Source organism: Myxine glutinosa, chromosome 6 (genome assembly GCF_964187855.1).
Source record: "Myxine glutinosa chromosome 6, kmMyxGlut1.1, whole genome shotgun sequence".
In the NCBI taxonomy this organism is placed as follows: domain Eukaryota; kingdom Metazoa; phylum Chordata; class Myxini; order Myxiniformes; family Myxinidae; genus Myxine; species Myxine glutinosa.
Genome location: NC_136266.1, coordinates 47,684,662 through 47,697,295, shown reverse-complemented (window position 1 = coordinate 47,697,295; position 12,634 = coordinate 47,684,662). Strand labels below are relative to the sequence as shown.

The 12,634-nt window shown below is 42.5% G+C and overlaps 2 protein-coding genes across 4 annotated transcripts in view; one reads left to right on the top strand and one right to left on the bottom strand.

The window, feature by feature from the left end:
- LOC144892601 (uncharacterized) overlaps window positions 1–12,634 on the bottom strand; it is a 1,198,808-nt gene that overhangs the window by 993,512 nt on the left and 192,662 nt on the right. The window lies entirely within an intron of this gene.
- The window catches only part of LOC137429744 (interleukin-17 receptor A), a 119,628-nt gene that overhangs the window by 39,953 nt on the left and 67,041 nt on the right, over window positions 1–12,634 (top strand). For all 3 annotated transcript variants that reach the window (XM_078779818.1, XM_068119952.2, XM_068119951.2), the window contains 4 exons: window positions 843–980; window positions 2,005–2,123; window positions 4,308–4,428; window positions 11,493–11,540. In XM_078779818.1, coding sequence (XP_078635944.1) covers window positions 843–980; window positions 2,005–2,123; window positions 4,308–4,428; window positions 11,493–11,540 — 426 coding nt within the window. The remainder of the gene's footprint in view (window positions 1–842; window positions 981–2,004; window positions 2,124–4,307; window positions 4,429–11,492; window positions 11,541–12,634) is intronic.

The window sequence follows — 12,634 nt, the reverse complement described above, 5'->3', positions numbered from 1 at the left end:
CACATACCATACATACCATTTGGCCTAGCATACCATACATAGTGTCCTTTCTAGCACCACCTATTAATTCAAAGAAATATGTAGGAATGGTTTTTCACCTGATCATTTCTTGTGATCATCTCTACCTTGTTTCTATACTTTTTGGAGTAACCTATTCATTTTTAGCTCACCTGGAACGAAGTTCAGGGGAGCTTATGCGATGTCGCGTCAGTCCGTAAACACATGAAACCTCTCCGAAACCGCTGATGGGATCGCAACCAAATTTGACACAAGTGATATTTGATGTGTTGTGACTAATGTTTGTTCACGTTATTTAAAAAATCGGGGTCAAAGTGGGTCCAGGTTTGACCCCCCAAAATAGGAATTTGCTTTTTCATCTGAAACTACGCACACTATTTCGATGATACTTTACCACAACCTTCACCACCCGTGATGTACCAAATTTTGTTCACGGCATTAAATAAAATCTGCCCCTTTGAGGGTCTACGGGGGTCAAAGTGGGTCCAGGTTGTACTACCCCCCCCCCCCCCCCCACCCCCCAACATCGGTGCTTGCTTTCTTCTGACTCGACTGACTCAAAGCACTGACTCAACTTGGTTTGGCCTAACATACCATGTATGTGACAGTAGATAGGTTTGTCTTGAATTGTGTACATGTTCTTGTGAAGTTTTGCAAATCTATTGGAAGTTTTGCAATAATAACTGTAAAAATGGGAAAAAATTCTCTTGAATTTGTAAATATTGTACAGTAATTGTAATGATTGACTAATTGCTTCTGCCTTTCCTCCACACCACAAAGTCAAACTTATCCCCATTCCGCCTTTCCCACCCCCCAACCTTCAGGTCATTTGCCATTTCCGAGTAAACAGAAATTCACTCCATCGGAGCCGTTAAGGGTCTCGGTATCCGTGTTGATCCAGAAAGACCAGTTTGGAAAGGTGCACTCTATGCTAAACGTCAGCTGGCATGTCAGCCCCGATGGTGAGATTTGCACAACATAGAATACCTTGCAAAATTCATATGACCAGAATACATTTGAAATGGTATTTGAAATCAAAGTGCGAGTATTAGTTTAAAAGGGTTTTGATCAAATGGAGGCGATGATAGATTAGCACCATGTTGGTGGACATCCGATAGGTGGCTGGCACAAGGTCCTCGGTTCAAGCCCCCGTCAGCCGTTGAATGAACACCAGGTGGGTTGATTCAGCCTGTCATCCTTCCGAGGTCGGCAAAATGAGTACCAGATTCCTGGGGTGAATGAGTATCAGATTACGAGTGTAAGACCATGTGTCAGAGTGGCGACCCATCTAGGATTGTGCCCAATAGCCAAGAAACTGCTTCTGCAGCCCTGTGCATCTGGAGACGTAAAAAAAGGGTGGTCATCAATATCATCACTGATTCGACTTGTGTGAGATAGTCTGTTTGCGATGCTCCATCCTACCTTTTTTAAACCTTTCCAGATAGACTTCCAGTCGACCTCGGCATGTAATTACCCCGACTCCTCCCGAAATGACTCCTCTGTGGGCTCCGCCGCCAATACCTCCGATTGGTTTGGCCTCATTAAGATGTGCCTAAAGATGGATAACTATTGTCAGATGGGTAAGCCAGCTTACCAAAATGCGAGGGAATTTCTAAAACTTCCACATTGGGGTTGCATGATGGGCTGGAATTTTCAGCAAAATTGCAGAATGCTTTGGAAGCTCTTTTGGAACTCTTACACGAGAACACCAGACTAAGGAAATGCCTCAAAACAAGTTTTACCAATGCTATTAATATGGGTATTGTTTTCTGTCACCCAAAACAGGCAAGTCAACACTTCATTATACACAGTTTATTAATTAAACTTCAATAGCCTGCCGCAAAAAGTAATTTCTTAAATGTAAAAAAAAAAATTGTTGCAGTTGATACTTCTCAAACAAAATGAATGCTGTGCATCAATCGTTGTGTTACCATGGTATTGCTCCCAACCTACCCTTCATGCTACTCCCTCTCCAACGATTGACAGGTAGTGTGAAGTACCTGAAGGGTGCCAAGCTCATTGCCCTCACGATTCAAGGAAATCATGAGCAACGAGCACTCTGTCAGTATGACCCTGATGTGCAAGCATCCAACCCAATGGAACTGGTGAGTTTATATCATTGGATATATCAGAACCACTGATGTAATATTGATTTACAGTATTTATATGGACAAAGGCTACACTTCAAAGCATGATGTGTTAAGAAATGTATGTATTTTTTTAAATATATATGCTCCAAGGGTACTTTCCTGATGCACCCAATGTTGAGGTGCGCACCTTTCCCAATACATTTGAGCATTGACAATTCAGCATGTACACAATTCAGCATGTACACAATTCAGCATGTGCACAATTCAGCATGTACACGATTCAGCATGTACACAATTCAGCATGTACACAATTCAGCATGTACACAATTCAGCATGTACACAATTCAGCATGTGCACAATTCAGCATGTACACAATTCAGCATGTACACAATTCAGCATGTACACAATTCAGCATGTACACAATTCAGCATGTGCACAATTCAGCATGTACACAATTCAGCATGTGCACAATTCAGCATGTGCACAATTCAGCATGTACACAATTCAGCATGTACACAATTCAGCATGTACACAATTCAGCATGTACACAATTCAGCATGTACACAATTCAGCATGTACACAATTCAGCATGTGCACAATTCAGCATGTGCACAATTCAGCATGTACACAATTCAGCATGTACACAATTCAGCATGTACACAATTTAGCATGTACACAATTCAGCATGTACACAATTCAGCATGTACACAATTCAGCATGTACACAATTCAGCATGTACACAATTCAGCATGTACACAATTCAGCATGTACACAATTCAGCATGTACACAATTCAGCATGTACACAATTCAGCATGTACACAGTTCAGCATGTACACAATTCAGCATGTACACAATTCAGCATGTACACAATTCAGCATGTACACAATTCAGCATGTACACAGTTCAGCATGTACACAGTTCAGCGTGTACACAGTTCAGCATGTACACAATTCAGCATGTACACAATTCAGCATGTACACAATTCAGCATGTACACAATTCAGCATGTACACAATTCAGCATGTACACAATTCAGCATGTACACAATTCAGCTTGTAAACAATTCCTAAATGTGTTCTGGTTTTAGGCTGGCATTACTATATGTACAATCAGGAACCCGAATTCCCAAGTCAAATCGTCAACCAATTTTATAACTTCTAACCAGATTCAGCACAACGTTGGCACCCTGTCTGGGTCTAGGTAGATGTCCTCCTCCTGCATTGGAATTTCTTGAAGGGGAATATATATCGTGATACTAAAAATTTGGCTTGTTTAATAAGATAGAGAAGGAGAAGAAGAACTACTAGACTCTGCAGCACAATGGCCGGAGCATCCGCTCCGAGTCTGGGAGGTCGGCCTTTTGAAACCCGGCCGAGTCATACCAAAAACTTTGGAAACGGTACATGCTGCTCAGCATTTAAAAAGGAGAGAATATGGGCGAACAGCCATAGGTTGGCAATCACAACACATGCTTCATGGGCCTAATGGCCTCCTCTTGCATTGAAGCTCCTTGTAAGATGACCCATATTGTCGTATTCTACATAAATAACTCGTATTTTAACTACAGGATGACCGAATGAGTTATTAACACCACGATAGGTACGCATACTCATCTCAAAGCTGTCTAGCCCGGGTTTGAATCCCGACCCAGCTATAAACTGTCATCCCAGTGTCTCACAGGCAGGGTGATTCATCGATGTTTGCGCCGTCACTCGGACGTTAAACGGGTATCCTATCTGCCGGCATCAGTTGGTGGGCATTAACGATCCTACACAGTCCTTCACCAAGAGTAGGTGACCTAACTCCAGCACCCAGGCCAAATTCCAAACTCCTGCCTCAACCTACAAATGGCATTTCATCCGCAGCTCAGCTGTGCCCTCAGCCAACGATGCTACCCTACGGCCTTGTGCTGCATATGAAAGAAGACGACCACAATGGTTTCCCTCCCTTTCATGAAATTAATTCTGTTGATATATTGCAAATGATGGGGATTTCTGTTTTCATTCGACACGAACCAACCGATCATGAACACAAGTGACAAGAGATAACAGACAACACGATGTTACTTACAAGCAGAAGCACCGGGCATATCGACCACCCTGTGTATTGGATGATGTTCATTTTACAATGAGTGTGCATGAGTTAAATGCATCAACTTGTGAATAATATACATCTTGTAATGTGTGTTTCCTTTTGTAGCCCACGTTTCACTTTTTGCAATTCAAGGGGAAACCAGGAGAAAGTTACTTTGTTTACTTGTATCACCTGCCACACAGTTGGTGGGATGACTTTTATGCGGGCTCTGCATTCACGATGCCAGGTACGTTTGGGATTCTAACCATGTACAAACAGATATGACTTCATTTTGTGCACTTTTTTGTTTTGGAGGATAGTGGGTTTTTGTGTTACCTTTAATGTGGGCATAAACTACCAAATTTGTGGCACAAAATCGACCACTGTACGTCGACTCATGAGTCGTGTACGTCCTGTAAAAAAAGTTGGACGCGCTCTATTTTGCCGCAACTTGTTTGTGCTTTAAGCCAACAGTAAATACCATAAACCGCCATTGGCCATTGGATAATGGTGCAAGAGATGGAGGTCAGATGCATGATCATTCATGAAAAGAAGTCTTTCAAAAGTTTGCCATTAATATATGCATGCAGTCTTAGATCAAATAAAGTGTACACAAACCCCAAGAAGCATGCTCTAAACTAACGGTTCTCAAACTGGCGTATGTGAGATAATCGTAGGGGGTACGTGGCGGGGTCACCAAATCTTTTTTTTTTGAAATCGCATCCATTATTTTATTTTCAGCAAAGTAAGTAACATTAACATTTATAAGACCAGCTATAAATATATTGTTAGATTTTCAAATAATTTATAAGTGGAGTGAAGCGTTGCTCATGTGAAGAGTAAATCCAAGTAAACTAAAACAATGCGACTGTGTCGCGAATATGCCTCCGCATAGTCCCACAACGGGTAGATGCCATCACTCTGCATATGTTTGGTGTGTGGATCACGTTTGTGAAGTTTCGTGTTGATCGGATAGGTTTGTTTTTCTATCCAAGATGGCGGCCAAACCACGTGACCTATGACATTATTTTCAAACTATATACAACAGTACTGTGGGAGCCAAAAATGGCCTCTAAGGGTGGTTCTTCTTCTTCATACAACAGTGCTGTTAGATAATATTTGTAAAATTTCTCATTAATAGGATGAGCGGTTTCAGATATAATTATTTAATATTTTCCTTCAATCCAAAATGGCTGCCAAACCATGTGACCTATGACATCATTTTCAAACTATATATAACAGTGCTGTTAGATACAACATGCATTTTAAAGGCCATTTTCCCTGCTAGAGCGGGGGTTAGCCTTGCGGTCCCCATGACAATCTCTCCATTTTGCCCTATTTTCTGCATCTCTCCTTGTTAACCCCCTTGCCCGCATTTCTTCTTCCACCATCTTTAGCCAAGTCTTTCTCGGTCTTCCCCGTCCTCTACTTCCTTCTACATTCATTTCCATCACTCTTCTCAATCAGTCACTTTCATCCTTCCTCAACACATGACCAAACCATCTCAACCTGTTCCTCTTCACAGCATCAATCACAGGCTCTATTCCCATCATCTTTCGCAATTCATCATTTGTCTTCCTCTCTCTCAACGATACTCCGCACATCCGTCGAACCATTCGCATTTCCACCCTTTCCAACCTTCGTTGCTGCTCTACGTTCATTACCCATGTCTCGCTCCCATAAATCATAACACTTCTCACACATGCAGCATACACCTTTCCCTTCAGCTTCAACGACACTCCCCTCATCATCAGCACGCCACTCAATCCCCGAAACTTCTTCCATGCACATCTCACTCGAGCAACCGTTGCCGAGTCTGATCCACCTTCTCCATTCAGCATGTCTCCGAGGTAGCAAAATGTTTTCACACCTTCCAGCTTCACGCCGTCTCCAAGATCCAACTCAACATTTCCTCCATCTGCAGCCCCCTCTGTGCACACCTTACATTTGAATGTAGCTGCCACACTGGTTAATGACCCTCTTAGACCACTACATTTTTGATGAACCCACTCAGCGCACATTGTACACTGAATGGAGTTCACTCCGACACCCTTCCTACACACAGCACAGGGCCACTTCCCAGTTCTTTCCACCTCACCACATGCTTTACCACTTGCCATCACCTTCGTCTTTCCGATATTCACCTTCAGACCTTTTGTCTCCATACATTCCTTCCACGTGTTCATCTTTTCCTTCAGTCCATCCATACTTTCCGCAATCAACACCAGATCATCTGCATACAACAACTCCCATGGTAAACCCTCCTTTACGTTCTGAGCCAGCACCTCCATCACAGCTACAAATAGTAGTGGACTTAGTACCGATCCTTGATGCACTCCCACCTTCACCTCAAACTCACCACTGTTCCCGTCCTTCGTCTTTACTGCCGTTAGATGATATTTGTAAAATTTCTCATCAATAGGATGAGCGGTTTCAGATATAATTATTAAATATTTTCCTTCAATCCAAGATGGCTGCCAAACCACGTGACCTGTGACATCATTTTCAAACTATATACAACAGTGCTGTTAGATAATATTTGTAAAATTTCGCATAAATAGGATGAGCAGTTTCAGATATAATTATTTAATATCTTCCTTCAATCCAAAATGGCTGCCAAACCAAGTGACCTTTGATGCCATAAATTTAATATTTCGATACAAATCGGTCATAGATCATGTGCATGCAATTTCAGATTTTTAGGATAAGGAATTCGATTGAAACATTTTTGGCTGGTATACCACTTCACCTATGATGTCATCATTATCATGCTTTTGTTTCCCATTGGGAGTACTTGACAATGTGCCAAGTTTCAAATTTTTCCATTCAGCGGTTTCCATGAAATAATTTTTTAATTACTTGCTTTTAATCCAAGATGGCTGCCATGTGACCTATGACATCACAATTATCATAAAAACATTCTGCATGGGTGTCACTTCTACCCTGAAAGTTTCGTCTCAATCGGACATATGGTTGCTGAGAAAAACGAGGCTGAGCCCGAAAGGACGGACAGACGGACAACCCGAAAACATAATGCCTCCGGCGACTTTGTCAGCGGAGGCATAAAAAGTGAATCCTTGCGGAATAGGCTAACCATGACCAGACAGAGAGATGGGTGGGCAATGGGTGACTGTGCAGTATATGAATTGCATATTAGAGCGAATAATGTACAGTATATTAATGTTTATTTGGCACACGTAAACGTTGTGCTTCAATTTTAATCCGATCTGATGTCGCATAAAGAAAATGTAATTACAGTTTTTTTTATGTCGAGGGCGACATAAAAACACCAAGGCGAATTCACACCTTATTTCGGTGGGCGCTAAATGACGTAATGTCGAGTCGTTATTGTATGCACTACCTTCAAAATATGTTGCCTGCATGACCATCAAAAATAAGTTGCTTGCACGACCATCAAAATATTTTGCCTGCACGACCATCAAAATAAGTTGCCTGCATGACCATCAAAATAGGTTGCCTGCACGACCATCAAAATATGTTGCCTGCACGACCATCAAAATATGTTGCCTGCACGACCATCAAAATATGTTGCCTGCACGACCATCAAAATATGTTGACTGCACGACAATCAAAATATGTTGCCTGCACGACCATCAAAATATGTTGCCTGCACGACCATCAAAAGACATTTTCTACATTATAATTTTAAAATTATTAAATTCTCTGCAATTATTCTTTAGGAAATATATGTTGGCATTGTATCTGAACTTTAGGCTAACTCCCGCTCTAGCAGGGAAAATGGCCTTAAAATGCCTGTTGTTGTTGTTGTTGTTGTATTGTATCGGAACTTTGGATTTGGATTTATGCCAGGAAGAGGAACAACAGACGTGCTTTTTATTGCAAGGCAGTTGCAGGAGAAGAGGAAGAAGTACATGGAGAAGAGGAAGAAATTGTTTCTTGAGTTTGTTGATCTGGAGAAAGCATTCGATAGGGTTCCATGCGAAGTAGTGACATGGGCATTGAGGAAGTTAGAAGTGGAGGAATGGTTGAACAGAGCAGTGATGGCAATGTACAAGAGAGCGCGCACAGCTGTAAGGACGAAGGACGGGAACAGTGGTGAGTTTGAGGTGAAGGTGGGAGTGCATCAGGGGTCGGTACTAAGTCCACTACTATTTGCAGCTGTGATGGAGGTGCTGGCTTGGAATGTAAAGGAGGGTTTACCGTGGGAGTTGTTGTATGCAGATGATCTGGTGTTGATTGCGGAGAGTATGGATGGCTTGAATGGGAAGTTGAACAAGTGGAAGGAATGTATGGAGACGAAAGGTCTGAAGGTGAATATTGGAAAAACGAAGGTGATGGCAAGTGGTAAAGCATGTGGTGAGGTGGAAAGAACTGGGAAGTGGCCGTGTGCTGTGTGCAGGAAGGGTGTCAGAGTGAACGCCATTCAATGTACAATGTGCGCTGAGTGGGTTGATCAAAAATGTAGTGGTCTGAGATGGTCATTAACCAGTGTGGCAGCTACATTCAAGTGTAAGGTGTGCACAGAGGGAGCTGCAGATGGAGGAAATGTTGAGTTGGATCTTGGAGACGGCGTGAAGCTGGAAGGTGTGAAAACATTTTGCTACCTCGGAGGCATGTTGAATGGAGAAGGTGGATCAGACTCGGCAACGGTTGCTGGAGTGAGATGTGCATGGAAGACGTTTCGGGAACTGAGTGGCGTGCTGACGAGGAGGGGAGTGTTGTTGAAGCTGAAAGGAAAGGTGTATGCTGCATAAGTGAGAAGTGTTATGATTTATGGGAGCGAGACATGGGTAATGAACATAGAGCAGCAACGAAGGCTGGAAACGGTGGAAATGCGAATGGTTCGGTGGATGTGTGGAGTATCGTTGAGAGAGAGGAAGACAAATGATGAATTGCGAAAGTTGATGGGAATAGAGCCTGTGATGGATGCTGTGATGAGAAACAGGTTGAGATGGTTTGGTCATGTGTTGAGGAAGGATGAAAGTGACTAGTTGAGAAGAGTGATGGAAATGAATGTCGAAGGAAGTAGAGGACTGGGAAGACCGAGAAAGACTTGGCTGAAGGTGGTGGAAGAAAAAATGCGGTAAACGGGGTTAACAAGGGGAGATGCATAAAATAGGGCAAAATGGAGAAGATTGTCATGGGGCCCGCAAGGCTAACCCCCACTCTAGCAGGGAAAGTGGCCTTAAAATGCCTGTTGTTGTTGTTGTTGTTGTTGTTGTTGTTGTTGTTGTTGTTGTTGTTGTTGTATTGTATCGGAACTGTTCTATAACAAAATAACATAAAAAACAACTTGGACTGTGTTTTGCAGAGAAGTTAGTTACACACGAATGTTTCATCACATAAATGCATAAGGAACCCACCATTACAACACACATGGCATATTCCTAAAGAAAAGGACACTTAGTGAGTGCTACATCAACTTCAGCTTCATAGTACTGAACACGCGAGGCACTGATTTGCCACCATGTGTCATATGTCACAAAGTGCTGTCCGAAGGATACATGAAGCCGAGCCTTCTCGGACGACATTTCTCCAGCTCTCATCCTGAACCTGTCGCCAAAGAACCGTCATACTTCAAGAGGGAGGAACTTGTTCTGAAACAAACTCGGTTTGAGCATGGCGCTCATGTCAATCAGCAAAACTAAGCTATTATCCGTGCCTCGTATATGGTTGCTCTGGAAGTTGGACAAGAAAAATCGCCACACAATCGATGAAACTGTGGGACTGACATGTTGCAAGGACATTGTTCGTTGGACCTTGGGATGCGGTGGAAAATCTGAACATGGTGTTGCTGTCCAATGATAATGTGTATCGAAGAATCTGCGATTTATCAGAAGACATCCAACAACAAGTGATCAGAAAAATCAAAGCAGCCCCCTTGGGCATTTTTACGATTCAATTTGATGAGTCAACCGACATCTCTAGCTGTGCTCGGCTACTGGTCTACGCATGGTACATAAAGGACTCGAACTTCAGGGAAGAGTTCTTATTTTGTCACCCATTGGAATCCATGCCGAAGGGAAAAGAAATCTTTGAGGCAGTATCAAACTTCTTGAACAAGAGGGGGCTCTCGTGGGGAAATGTTGTGGGATGTATGACAGATGCAGCCCCTGCAATGCCTGGATGTTATTCTGGATTCCAAGTGCTGGTGAAAGCGGCCATTCGCAACACAGGCATGCTGCATTGCATGATTCACCGCTGTGCATTAGCCACGAAGACTCGGCCTCCCATGCTCAAAGCCGTACTTGAGGATGTCGTGGCCATGGTGAACTTCATCAAATCCAGTACTTTGAACATGAGGATAGTCTAAGCTTCCTATGTCCAGACTTAAACGCCGAGGAAGAGTCGCTCCCTTTGCACATGGAGGTAAGATGGTTTTCAAGAGGTAATGCGGTTGCTCGAGTCGTGGCACTGAAGGTAGAGTTAAAATAATTATTTGACAAGAGCAAGAAGGGAAAACAGCTTGTCGGCCCTCCATGAAGAGCAAGTGGATGAGATTGGTGTCCTCATCCAGGACCACCTACTTTTCCTCAGTCAAGAGTTACATTAATATTTTCCAGACCTTGTTGACCTGGATTGTCAACTCATTCAAAATCGACTCGAGATGGATCCCAGATCACTTCCAGATGAATTGCAGGACGAATTTGTCGACGTGATCAACAACTCCACTGCCAGAGATGCTTTCGAGAGTTTGTCGCTCACAAGCTTTTGGTCAACAATGGCTATGTCGTACCCAGCTCTGGCAAAGGTATGCTTGAAAAGCATCCTGGTGTTCCCTTCTACCCACCTATGTGAGCAGGCATTTTTCACATTGTGCAGCATTAAAAACAGGTACCGTGGCCGTCTCTCAGTGCAGCATTGCATGGGAGTGTTCCTTTCAAAGACTGTGCCAATAATTGATTTGTTAATGGCAATAAAGCAGGCCCATCCTTCACACTAAGTTTTTAGTATACGTGTTGTTCGTGTTGGATGATGTTTTTTCTCCAATAAAATTGTTTGGCACCGAGTTACATCATTGCCTGTTTATTTTCCTGGATGTTAAATTTCAATTCAAGCTCTGGGGTAGTTGGGGGAGAGGGAACGTGACCAATGCTGAAACACCTTAAGGGGTATGGAAGAAGAAAAGGTTTGAGTACCCCTGCTATAAACGATCTTGCTACCAACTCGACACGTTTACCACAAACAACCGACCCTACAATGTTGTGATCAAACTCGCTGTCACTGATTATTTATGACCTGCTGTTATCCTTGGTGTAATCATCGATGCCTAGTGATGCTCAACCTAGCATTGAAATCCTCCCTAACAAAAATTGTTTTTTCATCCAGGGTGTGAAGATCCCCAGATGAAAGATGTAGACATGTGTGTAAATATGAGTGAGTACTTTTTAATTTCCCATTCCATGTGTCTTACTTTTTCAACAATTTGTATCGTGCTTATGTACTTTTGTAGTACCTTCTTGTTTGTGGAAATAATTTAATTCCAATTTACTGCGAAAATGAAAAGTGCACAAAAATGTTTTTATTTAGTTAGTTAGTTATTTATTTTTTAGTATTGTACTGACTATTCTCTGGGGGAATACAAATTTGGCCACCACATGTTAATGTTTATTATTTCCGACTTGAGAAATAGAGTTTACCCCTTTGAAGACTGGTAATCAGCATTAAGAGTGCTAGTTATCATATTATATGATATGTTATATGATGGTTATCACATCAAAATATAACCCTCAGTAATGGACCTTTTCAAAAAGCATTGCTGGAAATTGCCATTCCCAATGGTACTACCAAGTGAAATTTGGGGTCTGGCCTTTGTATACCAACAGATGCGACAGCATGGTGCAGAGGTAACGCACTTGTACCTTTGAGAAGTCTCGTCTGGATTTGATTATTTGCCCAACTACAAATTGTTGGATTGGTGCCCCACATGCTATCCATCATATGGATGTGAAGCTCGGTGTCCCGTCTGCTTACATTTGTTGGTGGACATTACAGACTCCATGGTACCTTTCACAAATTGTAGGCAACTTGTCGCTGGCTCCCTGAACATATTACAAATTCCTGCCAACTTCAGTCAAACATAAAGCCTAACCAGCCAGTTGGTGAAGATTTCGGCCAAAAACCTTCCCCCCTTAACCCCACAATGTGGGTACAATTGGCTTCATTGCAGAATTAGTAGTAGATCCATGAACTAGTAGTAGGTCGTTACACAAGATGGACTTCACAAATATTGAGTCAGAACATGACATGCTGTATGTTGAATGAAATGTTTGAATCGGCTCCTCGTCTTTTCCTTCTCTGTAATCGGTGATGCTGGAACTGATCAATAATTATTATTGGATGCGGGGTTGGGGGAGTAAGGAGGGGTGCAACATATGACAACGTGCAAGTTAGTTCAATCATCTAAAGGATTTTAGGTTCCAAATGCTACCTCGTGAAATTAATATACCACCTGTGGAGACTGGAGTGAA